Source organism: Podarcis muralis, chromosome 15 (assembly GCF_964188315.1).
Source record: "Podarcis muralis chromosome 15, rPodMur119.hap1.1, whole genome shotgun sequence".
Classification (NCBI taxonomy): Eukaryota; Metazoa; Chordata; class Lepidosauria; order Squamata; family Lacertidae; genus Podarcis; species Podarcis muralis.
Genome location: NC_135669.1, coordinates 26,405,718 through 26,423,461, shown reverse-complemented (window position 1 = coordinate 26,423,461; position 17,744 = coordinate 26,405,718). Strand labels below are relative to the sequence as shown.

Genomic DNA, 17,744 nt, shown 5'->3' with positions numbered 1-17,744 from the left:
CTTGGTCTCTTAAGGGAGATGGGGTGTGCTCAGGGCTCAGGGTCATCTTCAGGTGAGGAAGGGAATAGCAGCATATGGCTTGGGCTAGTGTGTCTTAGAATTATAGAATTGCAGTGGAAAAGACTCTGAGGACCATCTAGTCTAACCCCCTGCAATGCAGCTGTCCCATCTGGGGATTCAACCTGCAGTCTTGGCGTTATCAGCAGCACACTCTAACCAACTGGTCTTGTGGGCAGTATAAATAATAATAAACAGAAGAAGAACCTGCTGGACTGGGCTAGTGACCCATCTGGTCCAGTATCCTGTTCACGCAGTGGCCAACCAGATGCTTAATTATTGTTAAGGAGCCCGGAGTGGCAAACAGATACACAATCTAGAAGCAAAATCACTCTAAAACATTTAAAACATGCTAAAAAACATTACAATCAAAAACATCTAAAAGCGGTTTCAGTTAAAAACATTTGAAAGGCAATTATGTTTAAAAACATTCTTCTACCTGATGATCCCAGGGTTGCATGGAACAGTGTTATTCAGCCGCTAAACGTCTGCGTAAATAAGCTTGTTTTCATATTCTGCCTTGCATTTAATAATGATGGAGACAGGCACACCTCACTAGGGATGGCATTCCACAACTCGGGAACCAACACAGAAAAGGCCCTATCATGAGTCAGTGCCAACCGGGCAGCCTCCCAACGATGGTACCCCCAACAAGACCTCACTTGTCTATTGCAAGGGGCAATATGGTTGGTAGGTTGTTGATGGTCTCACAAGCAGGATCTGAGTGAATGCTACCCACTTGGGATTCCCAGCAACAGGCATTTTCAATCAATCATTATCAATCATTTTATTTGTATGTCGCCTTTCCAGATTTAAAACCACACTCAGTTCAGAGGGACACAACTGATGGCACTTATACACCTCACTCTGCCCTCTATCCAGGGAAGCAAGAGACAATATCAGAGTTCAAGAACACATTCCAGCCAGGCAGAAATCCCTGAAAAAATCCTCACACAAGAGCTAAGTGGCACCAGTAGTGGTTGAACCCTGGGTAAATGGTGTGTGTGTTGTGGAGAATCCCACATGCCAGAGAGATAAGCTTGGAAGACCAAAGTCATTTCCTGGGCCTTAGATTATTCACTCCCTGGAACAGGGTATTTCAGGGTTGGACTGGATTGCTTCTGTGCTATATGCTCCTACCACACTGGCACTTTCCAAAACAAGATGTGAACTGAAACCCAGTCATGCTTTGAAGTTTGCTGTTCTCCGAATTTTGCAACACAGTTCTCCCACCATGTGTCCCAAAAATGCATATACTAGGCTGAAATCTGTAGGAATTGCATATATTGCTGAAAATAACATACACAAATGCATTATAATGAAGGAAATTGTTTTGCAAAAAGATGTACATATTGGAGAATGTCAACCTGCCGACGAATGTTCATAAGGATTTAAAACAAACCAGTGTGGAAATGGGGATAGCAGAATTTAAGTTTGGAAAAGTGAGAAAGGGAAACTGAATCAGACAGGTTCACTTACTTTGATCTGACCAGGGCTCTGTGGGCAGTGACCTTGGACCAGGCCTTCTCAGTAGTGGTATCCCAGCTCTAGGCTTGACTGCCTGATGCCTCATCCTGTGAATTTATGTGCCAGCCTACAACCATTTCAGTTGACCCATTTCATTTCAAAAGTGGGTTGTTTTGTTTTGTTCTCAAATTGCTTTTAGTGGTTTATTGTTCTGCTACTGCTGCTTACTCTTTTGCTTTTAAGAAATGTCAGACTTTTATGACATTTATGTTTCTTGGTAATTTTGGTACATTTCATTTTATTTTGAATGTGTCTGCCACCGTGCAATATAAGCATGTTGAATGGCAGAACAAAAACACTGTAAGAAAATAAACAAAATGATCTTACCAGGATTATATGTCCATCACTTCCTCAGACTGGTTCCTTCCTTCTGCAACATGGGGTTAATAATACTGACCTGCCCCTGCAGGGCTGTTGTAAAAATGGGCGAGACAATATATGTGAATGCTGTTTGTTAAAGCAGTGCAATCTTATTATGTTTACTCATAAGTAGGTTCCACGTAGGATTCTGTACCAACTAGTCCACTGCTGCCTGCGTGGAAGTTGTTAAGTGTGATGGATCTGTAGGTCTATCAGGACCCAGATCGACAGGAGCCCCGCACTTGAGTCCTGTCAGCTAAGGCCATACATGGGTATCACAACCAGTTAGACTAAATTCCCAGATCTGCCTTCACTGAGCAACAGAAAAGAATGCATTTACTGACTCCATCTGATCCACTGGAATGCAGACGGAGAATGGCACATTGGAACGGGAGAACAAATTACCTACCTATATCTAAACTGGATGATCAAACTGAGTGGCTACCTCCAAAGCCTTTCAGTATTGTTGTAGGTTTTTTGGGGGGAGGAGGTTAGTCTGGATGATGCCCCAAGTCCCTTCCAATTCTTGGGACTATGTACCTAGTGAATGTTCAGATCTAATGGAGGGTTCAGTTGTTGAACTGGTCAGACAAGTTTCTTTGTGGGACAGTGACCATACCTGGCCAGTTAAGTGTCCTCAGCAGCATCCCAAACAAAGGAGTCAGGTTGAGAGAGCTACAGGTAAGTTAATGGGTGCCCCCCGTCATCTGGCTGGTAGATAAAAGGACAATCAATAGCCAATGCAGTGTGTGAGAGCTCAGCTAAGGAGCAGAATGGAAGCTGGATACACAGAGACCTGCTTGCTCTGTGCTGGATCCAAGGCTGCAACTAATGAAGAAGCAAGATCTGTTGGGGACCTAATGCTGTGAGGCCCTCCTCCATCCCATGCTCAGGTTGTATACATGTGAAAATAAAGCCGTATATCCTCAAGACACCAGGAGCCTGAACCCGTGCAAGTACTTGGAATCCCTGGAGTCTCTTGCTTTTTGGAGTTGGGGGCAGCATGTAACACCATATTGTTTCGTTCTTAAAAACCGTTGTTCAGTTAGGGAAGCTTTCTATAGAAATTTCTAAAGAATGAACAAGACCTGTAGGAGTCGTCTTCTGTGACACTTTGTTCCTCTTCCTGGACTGACTTGACTCTCTTGCGAGTGACTTTTCTCCTTTTATTTCCCGAAGCAAAACACTACTTGTTGGCCTTTCTCTCGCTTTCTCCTCGTTGCCATGGCTCTGCAGAAGGATGTTTTTTTTTTTTATGATTGTACCTCTCTCTTTGTCTGTGCATGTGAGTGTGTGCCTCCCTCCCCCCTGTGTGTGTGTGTAAAAAGACTTTGAGATTCCTAGAGTTCAGCATAACAAGGGCCGGTTCTAAGCTTGCTGTTGTTTGCATCGCCACAGCTGCCAAAGGCAGTGAGGTCTAGGGGATTGGGGAGCGAGGCGAGAGGCACAGTACTCGCTGAGCTGTTTTGAGCTCATCCTGTCAGGAAAGGCAAGGATCAGGCGGCGGCAGCCTTGAAGCGGAGGAACGCAAGCGGGGGCGCCAACGGAGCTCGTGGAAAGATTTGCGTGCATAAGGTGGTTAAGGGGAGCTGGAATCCTGCACCCAGTTTAATGCACAGCTAAGTCCTGCTGGAAGAAATGGGATTTGTATGCTGCATGGAAGCTGACAGCAGGATTTGAGCCGGCAGGAGTGAGCCAAAAATAAAAGGGGGAGGTGAGGAAACAGGGGTAGAGAGAGAAAGAGAAGGAAGCAGACCCTGCAACCTTCTGTAGCTGGTGCATTTGGTGTTGTGGCCCCACTTGGAGCACGCAAAATGCAGAGAAAGACACCTCCCCTTGAAATTAGGCATGATTGTTCTCAAGGAGGGTTTGCGACGTGTCAGGGTTCTTGATGCATTTCCTGCCTGTCCCTTTTTAAACAGCAGTGATTGCAAACCAACCAGTGTTTTGCTGAATGTTATCCTTTTGGCCAGTTGCCACAACCGGAGGTTGATGATTGGAAGTGTTTGCATATGTAAAAGATTGCGTCTTGTGAATGCAGGTGGATCAGTTAACTAGCAAGGACCCTAATTCTGCAGTCTGGTTGTAGCCAAGGTACAGAACATCATAGTCTAAAGCATACCTAGGGCAACTTTGTGTGAAAACGGGCTCCCGTCACACCCATCAAATGCTGTTCAGTACCTCTCTTTGGCAGCATATTTTCAGTGTCAAGAAACTAAAGACTGAAACAATGCAAATGTATGACTGTTCCTCTGAGCATATGAAAAGTGTGTTTTCTTCATTGTTGGAGAGAGTCTCCATATATCAGGACTTAAGCGGACGTTATGTCCAATCAAATGATATTCTTTATCACCTGTGTATTTATGCATTCACCTCTGCTTCGATTGGCAGAATTGGCACTGTTACAGGTACCTCCTAATATCCCTTCCACATTTGCAAGAGCTCCATCTTTTAGTTTGGCAGCACCTACACTTTGGAACTCCCTGCCTGTTGATATCAGGCATGTGCTTTCACTATACTCTTTTCACTACCTTCTAAAAACATCCTGGGTAGGCAAGCCTACCCAGATGTTGAGAAAGTTGATGTGGGTTTTAATCTGCTTTTAGTCTATTGTTATTTTAATGTTTTGAAACTTTAAATTGTTGGTGTTTTATTGATAATTTGATTGTTTTATCTTTTTGTAAACCTCTTTGAGGTGTGGTTTTTGTTGTTATTTTACAACCAAGCAGTATGTACATTTTATGAAATAAGTAAATAAAATAAATGTAAGCATTTACATACGGGTGGTTGGGTAAAACCTCAGCGCCTAAGACTTGCTGATCGCATGGTCGGCGGTTTGAATCCCCGCGGCGGGGTGCGCTCCCGTCATTCGATCCCAGTGCCTGCCAACCTAGCAGTTCGAAAGCACCCCCGGGTGCAAGTAGATAAATAGGGACCGCTTACCAGCGGGAAGGTAAACTGCGTTCTGTGTGCTGCGCTGGCTCCCGGCCTATAGAGTGAGATGAGCGCACAACCCTAGAGTCTGGCAAGACTGGCCCATACGGGCAGGGGTACCTTTACCTTTACCTTTTACCTTTGATTTGTCCAGGATTTCTATGTGGTTTGCCAAAAAATGGAAAAGGAGGCCGACAATGAAAACATATCAAGCAACTCAGTCCCCATTCAGACTAAACTGGGCATCATGTCTTTCGCTCAAAGCGAAGCACAGAGGATCCCTGTGACTGAAACCTTGGGCTCCTGTCTTTCTGGGGACCATAAAAACTAACCCTTGTGTTGGTGCTTGACTCTGGAGCTTTAAGAAGAGATTGTGACCGGTGTGGGGTGGGCATCCTGGCTCTGTGCATCTTGGGGCCTTGAGGAGCGTCTCCATGTGATAAGGGGAGATTGTGTGACCAGGTGCTGTGAAGGGTGAAAACACTTATTTCACTGCATCGTCATGCGTTGCCTGTGCCCCGCTGCCTTTCAAAAGCACTTAAATGCCCATTTGATGGAGGGAATGGTTGGATTACACACTGTCTGCCTCCATTATTGTCCACGGGTCCCCAGACCTCGGCATTTCACAAAGGTCAGGCATGAGGAGAAGGGGAGAGAGAAGGGGAACTCGAAAGAGATTTTTTTTCTTAAATCCTTCTCGCTGGCATGAGAAACTTCCCACCTCTTTCCTTCCACAGTCAGAAATATATCGTAACGACAGCATATCTCTCCATCTCTAGAAACCCTGTTCTTAAACTGTTGCGCTAGCTGTCAATTCATTTCCAGAACCATTTTAAGGATATATATCCTTAAAAATTCTATCACTGCTACTTTGAGAGGGCACCTCCTTGCTATATTCTCCTATATTCTCCTTGTATTCTCAGAGGCTCCCCACACATGAACTCATTTTCCCGGATCTGTGTTTAAATCACTGAGTCTGCTTAGCCAAGTCCCCAGCAGTCCTGTATAGGGAAGTTTGCGATGTTTGTGTTTGTATACTGTGTTTAATATGTTGCAAGCCACCCGGAGTGGCTGGGGCAACCCAGTCAAATGGGCAGTGTGTGTGTGTGTGTGTGTGTGTGTGTGTGTGTGTATGCACACTCTTCCTATCCATGGTAGCCCTGCATCTGTGTATTGTTTATATGTACTTGTGCTTGGTGTTCATGGTTTGTGATCTGCCAGGACACTGTGCTGCGCCATTCCTATTGAAAATAATGGGAACTGTGCAAGGCTGAGTCTCAATTAAGCACTGCTATTAAGCAAGGCCTTGTAGTATCCTGGAAATGTTGATGTGCCTCTTTCCTAAATGGTGGGGGACTTGCCTTGGTTCATTGACTGCAGCAATCTGATGTGCGGTCCATTAGCTCTACTTGTGTTGGGTGACATCTGTGTAATATTTGGTGATCCATCAGTTGGGAACCCAGGAATCAGCTTGTATCACAACCACTGTTAAAAAAAAGAAGATGTCGACGACGACATAATGGAGTAAGCAGTGAACGGAATACAAACACTCTGTCTTTAGCGTGAGCAGGTTTTACGTTTGGACATTATCCCCCATCATTGGCCTTTTAACATCGCTCTTCCTCTGAGTTATGAGGGCTGTTAAACATAAAGCATGCTTTAAAGGGATCCTCTTCTCGGCCAGCTTTCTCACTGGAGGGGGGTTGGTGGTGCTGTCAAAATGAGATGCCTTGGCGGCATGCGCTGCCTCCGTTTAATAGTGCCATTCAAGATTTGGGATCAAGGACAAGTGAGAAATCCAAAATGCGTCAGATAAAGCGCTCATGAAATGAGGTTGCAAAGTGGTTGATATGCAAGCAAGGAAATCTGGGGGAAAAAATGTGCTGGGGATTGCAGTACATTGAATGTGACTGGAAACAGCTGGAAATTGACAAAAAAAAAAAATCCCCCAGTCCCACCTCTGATTGGGAACATGAAAGTTCCAATTCAGATCTCGGTGCTTTGGAGTGACGTGAAATAAACTGTCACTGGAAATGTTGACGTCCTGGACGTTTTATTATTGTTGTTGTTTAATTGGATTGTATGGAAATGAGATTTCTGTATATTTTATGTTGACGCGATATGCACTGAATCTAGCAGTGCCAGAGGAAAGGAGGATGGTGGTTTCAAATAAGTCATTATTCTATCCAGTCTACTCCTCTCATTCCTGAGCTTTGGCCATGTTGGCAGGGGCTGGTGGGAACTGGAACCCAACACCATCTGATGGGCCACAGGTTCCTCATCCCTGCCGTTGAGGAACTGTCAGCCTTATCTACCCAACATACTTAGGATTGTGTTGCACAACCCACAAAGTTCAGCAGGGTATCTCCCTAGTAAGTGTGGATTGATGGGTAAGGGAAATTGCTCAGTGGTGGGGCATCTCCTTTAAATTCAGGTGGTCTCAGTTTCAATCCCTAGTTTATCTCCAGATAAACCTGAGAATGACACCCTGTCTGAAATCTGGATAGGTGCTGCCAGTCAGAGCAGACAGCTAGATGGACCAATGGTCTAATTTGGTAGAAGGTAACTTCCTAGATTTCTGTAATTAGAATGCAGACCTATTTTGAAAACTTTTCAAATATATATAGTAGATTTTTTGAACTATTGATGAGATTTCTTACCTATCCTTCACCATAAGATCCATAAGATACAAGGGTGGGTTACAATGAAGGATGGTCTGAGAAATTCAATTCAGCTCACATCTGAAGCTGCACCTATCTAATTTGTACTATCCAGCACGGTATGCGAACCAAAATTCAGCCATTCTTTAAAATTCACATTTCTCTGAATTTTGCAGTGTAGTTCTCCAGCCAAGTAATGTGTACAGAAATGCTGAGGCTGAAGCATGCATATGGATATATGAATTCATATATAAGTGAACGTAACAAACAAAATGCCTTTGCAAAGAATTATGTGTTAGGCAACATTGCATTCAGGAATGTGTAGGTGAGGATAAATTCACACTACCAAGCTGATAAATTTTCATGAGGAATTGTGTGGGGTTTTTTGTCTTAAATCACAAACTGATGTGGAAATGTGGAGAACTGAACTAAGTCTGGAAAAATGAGAAACTGAGAGGGACCAAAATTGGCAGTTTCACCCGCCCCTGGTTACAAGAGTATAATAAAAGCTAAAGGGACCGCTGGCCATTAGGTCCAGTCGTGGCCACCTCTGGGGTTGCGGTGCTCATCTCACTTTATTGGCCGAGGGAGCCAGCGTACAGCTTCCGGGTCATGTGGCCAGCATGACTAAGAGGCTTCTGGCGAACCAGAGCAGTGCACAGGAACGCTGTTTACCTTCCCACCCGAGCGGTACCTATTTATCTACTTGCACTTTGATGTGCTTTCAAACTGCTAGGTTGGCAGGAGCAGGGACTGAGCAACAGAAGCTCACCCCGTCATGGGGATTCGAACCGCCAACCTTCTGATTAGCAAGTCCTAGGCTCTGTGGTTTAACTCACAGTGCCACCCGCGTCAATACACAGTTTTAAATACAGTCGGTCTTCAGCTTACACAACGGTTCAAATCCAGGGGTCCACATGCAAAAGCAAAAATGAATAACACCTGGAAAACCCCTGAATCTCCACCCTGCTTGACCATCCCTTCCTGTCCAGGGCAGGACTTGCCCTCTGCCTCACTTACTGGGCTCTGAGAAAGTTGCATGAAAGCCCTGTCATGGCCTTCTCAGAGCCTTGTAAGCAAGGTGGAAGACTCAAAAAGCTCTTTCTGTAGCAGGTTTTCTCTAATCTCCATTTATTTATTTATTTATTTATTAGCTGTGCATCTAAGGTTGCTATCATATAGATAAATTGCAGGTCCACTGTACATATTACACACACAAGTAAAATTATCTTAACCAGAACAGAACAGTATAAAGCCAATATAAGAGGTGGCTTCCACAAAACTCTCAAAGGTGCATCTTTAACATACAGAAACTGCTGTACAATGAGGTATCTGGATGCACCTCTGAGGGGAGGAGGTTCCACAATTGGAGGGGGTCACAGAGAAAGCCCTCTCCCAACCCACCATTCCCTGCACTTCTGAGGGTGGTGGAACAACCAAGATTGCATCCCCCCTCCCTTCTGATCTTAGCACTAGAGGGGGTTGGTGGGAATGGAGGTTTTCTTTCAGATGTTTGGAGTCTAAGTTGTACAGAACAAAAAGTTCAGGGAAAAGTTGCATGAACTTTCGAAGAAGCAAGAACTGCAGAGAAGTTAGTGGCGGATGCTGGCAGTGACCATGCATGGGGAAAATTAAGGGAATGGACTGGAGGCTTTGAGATGGCCAGGGAAGGGTGGGCGATCTTCCTTGAAAATGGTTTCTGGGTACCAAAGGGGCAGCTTAACAAGAGCTTGAAGGTGTGTGCCTCTGAAATAATTGATATTCTTTCCTTTGGAGGAGTGCCAGAATGGATCTGTGGGTTAAGGTTAAAATTTTTAGATGGAGGAAGATGTCCAGAGTGCAGCCCTTGGATCCAAGTAAAGTGCTGACATCTCCCTCTTGGGAGAACGGAAGTGCCGGCTCTGAGAAAATGCTTCTCGCAGCAAAGCTAAAAAAAGGAGAGAAGGGAAGGGGGGAAAGGCACAGTGTCGGAAATCATATAAAATAGCCTCTCAAAAGGCCCACATGTTGGTGATGACCATCTCTGCCCCTTTCTCTTTCTGAATCCAGGTGCATTGTGGATAACCGAGTGACCCGGGTAGCCTGGCTCAACCGCAGCAGCATTCTCTATGCTGGCAATGACAAGTGGTGTTTGGATCCGCGAGTGGAGCTAATAGCCAACACCAAGACTGACTACGCCATCCGGATAAACGAGGTGGACGTGTACGATGAGGGGCCCTACACCTGCTCTGTGCAGACGGACAATCACCCCAAGACATCGCGGGTCCATCTCATCGTGCAAGGTAGGGGCTCAGGGAAGCCTGAGGGTTTTGTGTGAAAAGTGAGTTTCTAGTCCTCATGCTGGAACAAGTGCTCTTGAAGGTGCGAAAACATAAAAATCATGAAGAATAATCGACTCATGTAATATCTTTGCTCTCTCACACACAAGACTTCATGTTTTACTTCCCTGCCCCTTAGTTTTGCTGCTCTTAATTTTGACTGTGCAAAATACATGGTGGCTTGGATTGTGCAGGCTGAAAAAAAATGTGTGAGTGTGAGAGAGGGGTGTGGGGATCTGTCCATTTTAGTTTCTTATTCTTCCATTGTAGGTTCAGTTCTCCACATTAACACAGTTGGTGATTTTTTTAAAAAAATAGAAATCCTTCTGAAAATCCACTAGCATTTTGGTGCAAATTTCTCTTAAGATGTACACCTAATAGTACACAATTTTGCCTAATATATGCACATTTCTGCAAAGCAATTTCAACCATTATTGTGCATTTTCATATGTTATTTGCACTAATGCATGCACATCTTACCCTAGGATATGCATGTTTGCTGCATTGCAAAAATCTGTTGAAGTGCAAATTTTGAAGGACGGCTGGTTTTCAATTCATCTATTGATTCAGAAAGTGTGAATTAGGTTGGTTCGCCTTTAAATGGCAACTCAATTGCATTTCTCCCCCATCCTTGCTGGGGAGTGAGGGGAACGTGTGATGTCTGTGAATTGCTGCACTCTTAGTGCACTAGTGGGGCTACTGGGCAAGAATTAATGTTGTGGGGGATTCTAATCCATTTGCCATCAGCCATCTCTCTAGGATTTGGCTGGAAGCCATCTTAGCATGACACAGTAGCTTGACTATTGGAATCTCATCTTGGGCTAATTTTCAAATGCTGATGGGTGTATTGATTTGGAAACAAGCTGGGTTAAGAAAGGCATTGGTCTTGTACACCAAGCCGACCTGAGCTAATCCGCTGTCGATATGTTGGGGCTGAGCGTTATTGACAGACTAATGAATAGGAGACCAAAAATAAAAAAATAAAGAATAAATTCCAGGACTCTTTTTCTCTTCTTTTTCTTCCTCTTAAAGCAATCAAGGAAAAATAAATAGAGCTGGCGCTCCCCTCCCTTCGCCATCTCCACTGCCCATGAAACAACCCAAAATAAAAAAGAGGGATGCATTTTCTGTTTATCTTGCAAACTTTTATTACCTGTCCAGATTTCTTAAATCAAAGTCAATCACATGGAGGGGGGGGGGGATGTTGAAGCTGCAATCAAGCAGCTGAGGAGGTGTAATTATATTGGATCCATCCTCAAGCTGGTGCCTTGTTTCCTGACCCCAGCCCTTGATATCTTCTGGCATTTAAAATCAATCCTGCCTGTTTGCAGTGGTTGTTTTCTCTTCATTTCATCCTGTTTTCTGGAAGGAAGACATCTGGTTTCCTCAAGAAGGGAATACATAATGGCAGTTAAAGATTTACAGCTCGCATGGGGAAGCTTTCACAGGCTGTATTGCCTTCTTGGCAACCTTCTCTAGGACACCTGCCAGTCATGGACAGGGCCAGAGGCAAAATTGGATGGAGAAACTAACATAACTTTTATTTTTGTACAGTTGGATATTTTCTACAAAAATTCACACACCCCTCTCTACATACCCTCCAACTTTTCTCCAGTGAAAACAGGGACATCTTATTCCATAGTAGTAGTAGTAGTAATTGCATTATTTATACCCCACCCATCTGACTGGGTTCCCCCAGCCACTCTGGGTGGCTTCCGACATATATAAAAACATAAGAAAACATTTTTTAAAAACTTACCTATACAGGGTTGCCTTCAGATGTCTTCTAAAGGTTGTACAGTGGTACCTCGGGTTACAGATGCTTCAGGTTACAGACGCTTCAGGTTACAGACTCCACTAACCCAGAAATAGTACCTTGGGTTAAGAACTTTGCTTCAGGATGAGAATAGAAATTGTGCTCCGGCGGTACCTCAGGTTAAAAACAGTTTTAGGTTAAGAACAGACCTCCAGAATGAATTAAGTTCTTAACCTGAGGTACCACTGTATAGCTACTTATCTCCCTGGCTCAGGGGTCGCATAACTCCATATCCTCCAACATTTCTCCAATGAAAATAGGGATGTCCTAAGTAAAAGCAGGACATTCTGGGACCAAATCAGAAACCAGGCTGGCTTCTGTAAATCTTCTGTCCCTGGAAAATAGGGACCTACGGGGAGCCTGGTCTCTATCCTCCATCCAGGCAAGTAAGAAAAATGATCAGAGTTCAAGGACCCAATCCACCCAGGCAAAATCTCTCAAAGATTGGGAAGGAGGCTGTGAAGAAGCACCAGTGAGTTGTGTGGCCTGGGGAGAGAGGGTGGCTGGGAAGTATCTTGAGGGCCAGATAGAGAGACTTGAAGGGTCACATTCATGCCTCACACCTGAGGTTCTTCTGCTTTACAGGATATTGCTATTTTAAGACATGATGTGTCCTGGTATCCAACCTGGAAGTCTCTCTTAACTTTCTTGGAAGTGAATATTTGGAATTTGGAGTATTTGCAATTCTGCAAGTGTTTGTGGGTGTTTAAAGGCTGGTCAATGAACTGTTATCATCTCTTGAGCAGATTGAGGGAGATATGGAAGAAGGCAATAAGTTATTACTCTATGAATTGGAAATGATGATGATGATGATGATGATGATGCCATGGTAGTGTCCTGTGGGCAGGTGTATGGAAGAAAGCACATGCTGCAACAGTTCACAAAGGAAAATAGGACGCTTGTAAAATACTCCAGGGTTCATTTCAAAAATCACCCCTAGCACATCCCCCTCCTCTTATGCATTGCTGAAGTTTTTGCTCTGTGTCTTTTCTTTAAATTGCACTTATCTTTGATCTTTTCCTCCATGGAGCTCAATATAGCGTACATGTTTCATCCTCCCTTTCCTCTCTTAATCCCCAGAAACACCCTTTGAGTTAGATTAGGCTGAGAGGCAGTGATTGGCCCCCAAGATCACCCAGTAAGCTTCATGTCCAGGTAGGAATTTGAACTCCGGACTCCCAGGTCTTCATCTGACACTCGAACCACTCCATCATCCTGGTTCTCTTGTAAATGGATGCAGCATATTTTTCAGTAGTCTGTCCTGCAATCGCTTCTAAATAATGGTGTTTGTTCTTTTTGGTTAAAGATATACTAGAAGAGGAACAAAATTGTCTGATAATATGCTTTCACCTTTTCCAAATATATACCTCTCCATCTGCAGTGTAGGAAATGACAGGCTGTGCACCGCATGATTTTCTAATGTCTATGAGCGGGCATTTATGGCTGAGCTGAAATTCTCTCCACCACCACTACCGCCGCACCCCCCCCCCCCGAAAAAAAATTCCACAGACCCATTTGTGAGTCTTCAAATTTGGGAGACACTCCAGCTATTTTCAGCTATGAGCTGAGTTTTTGAGAAGTGTCACAGAACTCAGCAACACTCATGCTGGCTGCTCACAGCTTGCAATCCACACTTAGAGTCTGCTCACATGGGCTAATGTCAAGCCAGATTTCCCACTGCCTGTGCTTTGCTGTGTCATTGACGTGTGTGTGTGTGTGTGTGCGTGTGTGTGTGTGTCCCCGTCTCTAAATGCAGAGCATTACATTTATCCAATGTTCCAACCCATGAAGATAATTCTTAATATTGATTCCATCAATTAGTCTGTTAGATATGCCTCCCAACTTTGTGTCTTCTGCAGATTTGAGAAGCAACCACTCCACTGCAGACCTTCTTCCAGTTTGACTCAGAGCCATTAAGATGCATTTGTTGGGTGTGGTTGCTCGGCCATCTGTGGTGTGGTTGCTCAACCATCTAACAATAGTGTTGTCCCGCCCACATTTTACCATCTTGTCAACCAAGTTGCCATGGGAGACCTGATAAAACATGTTTCTGAATCAGAGATATAATAGATATATGGAGTTCCTGACTACCTGGACCATTAACTTTTCCAGGCTAAAGGTAAAGGGACCCCTGACTGTTAGGTCCAGTCATGGACGACTCTGGAGTTGCGGCGCTCATCTCACTTTACTGGCTGAGGGAGCCGGCGTACAGCTTCCGGGTCATGTGGCCAGCATGACTAAGCCACTTCTGGCGAACCAGAGCAGCGCACGGAAATGTATCTACTTGCACTCTGTCGTGCTTTTGAACTGCTAGGTTGGCAGGAGCAGGGACCAAGCAATGGGAGCTCACCCCTTTGCAGGGACTCGAACCGCCAACCTTCTGATCACCAAGCCCTAGGATCAGTGGTTTAGACCACAGCGCCACCCACATCCCTTTTCCAGGCTAGTAACTGCCAAATAGGAGATAAAGTTGCCCTGGCGTTATAAACACCTGCTGACATGTAGTAATCAAGGCATTTCTAGATGCCCATTTACCTACAGGTCAGGAGTGATGGAGGGGGAGAGGTGACTCAGTGTGTCTGGGCTCTTGGCAGCAGCAACATCACTGCTGCTTACTGGGAGGTAGAGGGCTAGGAAGCAAGGAGCCCAGCACTCTGCTGGTGTACTAGTAGAAATGTTGGTTTGACTGAACTTTTCCCACTCCTCCTAGTAACTCCTCCTAGCAACACCACCCCTGCCAGCAATCCATTTTTAGATAGATTTTATTAAAGTCTGAAAAAGAATATAAAGATTATCAATTTTTTATCGTGTATGAAAAACTAATCTAAATAAAAACACAAATATAAAAAGAGAGAGAAAAAGGGAAAAGCAAGCAAGCAAGCCAGAGAAAAAGAGAACTTGCTATTCTTCATCAGTCAGCTATATGTAGAAAATTATTTAATATACCCACTCCAAGACGATACCCAACAAATCCACTTTATCTTCAGTCCTCAAGCCCAGATATCATCAGTTGATTTATTCCATGCAAAAAGTCTATAAGGGGTTTCCACTGCCAGCAATCCAGCTGCATGGAGGTATCCCGTCCTGACGGTTGCTCCTGACGCAGATTATCTGTTTAATAATCTCATCCAGAATTTTGCCCAGTATTGGTATCAGACTGAAAAGCTTGTCATTGCCCAAATCTGCCTTTTGCCCTCTTCTAAAAACTGGGGCAAAATTCCCATCTGTAGTCGTCTGCCATCTCACCCATTTTCCAAGAATTCTCAAAGATTGCAGTCAGTGGCTCTGAAACGTCTGAAGGATGATTCAGCACCCCACAGAATCATAAAGGCTGGACCATTAGGTCCAGCCGTGGCCAACTCTGGGGTTGCGGCACTCATCTCGCTTTATTGGCAGAGGGAGCCGGCGTACAGCTTCCGGGTCATGTGGCCAGCGTGACTAAGCCGCTTCTGGGGAACCAGAGCAGTGCAGGAAAACGCCGTTTACCGTCCCACCAGAGCGGTACCTATTTATCTACTTGCACTTTGACGTGCTTTCGAACTGCTAGGTTGGCAGGAGCAGGGACAGAGCAACGGGAGCTCACCCCATTGTGGGGATTTGAACCGCCGACCTTCTGATCAACAAGACCTAGGCTCTGTGATTTAACCCACAGTGCCACCCACATAGAATCACAGAATTGTAGAGTTGGTACCCCAAGGGTCATCTAATCCAACCCCTTGCAATGCTGGAATCTCAGCTAAAGCATCCATGACAGATGGCCATCCATGATGTAATTCACCTGGTCTTGGAGAGTCAAGGCTGTGGCCAGCTCCCACCCATTTCTTCATCCAACCAGCCTATGTCTTTTTCAAGGCCTTATTCACCTTCTGAAAGCTCATTTTGATCATGGAAATGCTTTTTCATCTTCATTGCCTCTTGCTTTTTTATTTTATTTGTTAGGGGTGGGCAAAGTGCTGAGGTTAACCACCTGTCTGTATGGAATTGACTTCCAGCATACTATGTGGAGCCATTGAAGGCAAATTATGGGCCCAGGTGGCCACGCACCTAAAGCAAAAGGCAGAAAGGTAATAGGGATCCATTCCACAGAGCTCTCCATAGCATCCTTCCCTCAGGGATAGGAAAGGGCCTTTGGGCAAATTCCTGCAAGTGAGATAATGAGGGGGACCCTCAACAAGCAATTAAATTCTGCCCTGGGGCTTGCAACATTTCCTCTGGGGATGAGGCTCCAAGGACAGTGAGTTCTTCCCCTGTATATGTATCCATCCTATTTTCTTTAGAGTCCCAGTCATGGAAGGACTGATAGAAATTCTGCCAACGTAGCTGGGTGAACATGTCACATGATTTTACCCTTTCAACTTTCATAAGACACTAAGACAGCAATCCTGTATCCAGTTACCTTGGGGCACAGGTAGAAAGAAGTTTTTGTCTCTTTCTGGTCCATGTCAGTTTTGCATGTGTCTATCCACAAGTCTTATCTGCCCTGTTCCACACTAATCTTTGATGATGATTATTATTATTATTATTATTATTATTATTATTATTATTATTATAATTATTATTATTATTTATTCCTGCAATAATTTGTACCAAGGAGTACCAAGAATAAAAGGCTCTATATTACATCAAGAAAATTCTTTCCAGCCAGTTAGCTGTTACTTATCCCAAATGTCTTGAGACCAAATTTCATCACATGGCATGATTCATGAAAATGTTGGGGAAATTATAGCACAAAGATTCCCCCAGCTTTCTGGATTATTGAGGGTTTCTAAAAGGAATTAACATGGAAATGAGCACTAAACTAGATTCTGCTAGATTTCCAAAAGTAGCTTTTAAATCTTGTGGAAGATCACATAAAATGCAGAAATTATTAGGTAAGGAAATGTTGGGGAAATGGAACAAAATGCTGTCTGAACGCAGCCTTAATATTCTAGCATCCAAGGACCCCAGCCCACCTCTCACCTGGGGTAGTGCAGACCCTGGCTGTCATCCAAAGGGCCCTGGTACCCTCCATTATCAGGGGCACCAGTGACCAATAACCATCATTCCATATTCACCCATCAAACAACATGCATTCATCCAGGCTTGGGGCATAAGCAAGGTCTCAGGGGGTGGTACCTTCCCCACATTGGTGACCCTCAAAGCACCCCCCTCCCATGCTGGCACACTCTGCCTTTTAGGTTGTTCCATTTCAGGGATAGCAACTGGCTATGCCCTTCAGCCATTGGCTGTGCTTCATGCGCGATGTCACAGAATATTTACAACAACCCCATGATATTGCATCAGTAATATACATAAGTCTGAAAGAGTAGAACTTTTGCAAAGGATGTGGAGGTCAGTTTGTCTTGCAAAAGTGTCACACAGAACCTAAGTACAGATGAAGCAGTAAGTTTTTGACAGGAAGGAGGAAAAAAAATGCCAGGGAGGAAGAGAGAGAGTTGTATAGAAAACCAAAGGGGCACACATGCCATTGAGATAGACAAATAGGGTCTGCAACAAAACAAACTGCTTGGAGCAGTGATTGTTCTTTAAGTGGATTCAACAAACGAATTGATTCAAATTACAAGCAAGGAAATTCTGAATTTTAGGAGAGTAAGAGCTGTTTGACAGTGGAATGGACTACCTTGGAAGGTGGGTGAGCTCTCCTTTGTTGATTTTTAAACAGACATTTGATGGCCATCTGTCAGGGATGTTTTAGCTGTCATTCCTACATTGCAAGCAGTTGGGCTAGATAAACCCTTGGAGTCCCTTCTAGCCCTACAATCCTATGATGATTGGCTCCTCCTTGACTTGCACATTTGCTTGTCGACAGTCTGCCTGTGTTGGCATCCTTAGACCCAATCCTACTTCCCTGATGCAGCTGAGACAACCAATGCCCAGCAAGCAGAGAATAAGCAAAATACAGAGTCCCCCAAATTCACCAAAGTTACTGGATTCTGAGCTTGAAAAAGGCGTACGCGCTCTTCTTGGGTAGTTTCCCCCCCACCCTCCACCTGCAGAATGTTTAGGATGCAAGGAAGGCTGTTCCCAGGGTCAATAGAATAGAAACAAAAGGAGACACGATTGTATTTGTAT

The 17,744-nt window shown here is 44.5% G+C and overlaps 1 protein-coding gene across 9 annotated transcripts in view; it reads left to right on the top strand.

The window, feature by feature from the left end:
- LOC114585254 (protein CEPU-1) overlaps positions 1-17,744 on the top strand; it is a 792,757-nt gene that overhangs the window by 639,256 nt on the left and 135,757 nt on the right. For all 9 annotated transcript variants that reach the window (XM_028707732.2, XM_028707731.2, XM_028707733.2 and 6 more), the window contains exon 3: positions 9,588-9,820. In XM_028707732.2, coding sequence (XP_028563565.2) covers positions 9,588-9,820 — 233 coding nt within the window. The remainder of the gene's footprint in view (positions 1-9,587; positions 9,821-17,744) is intronic.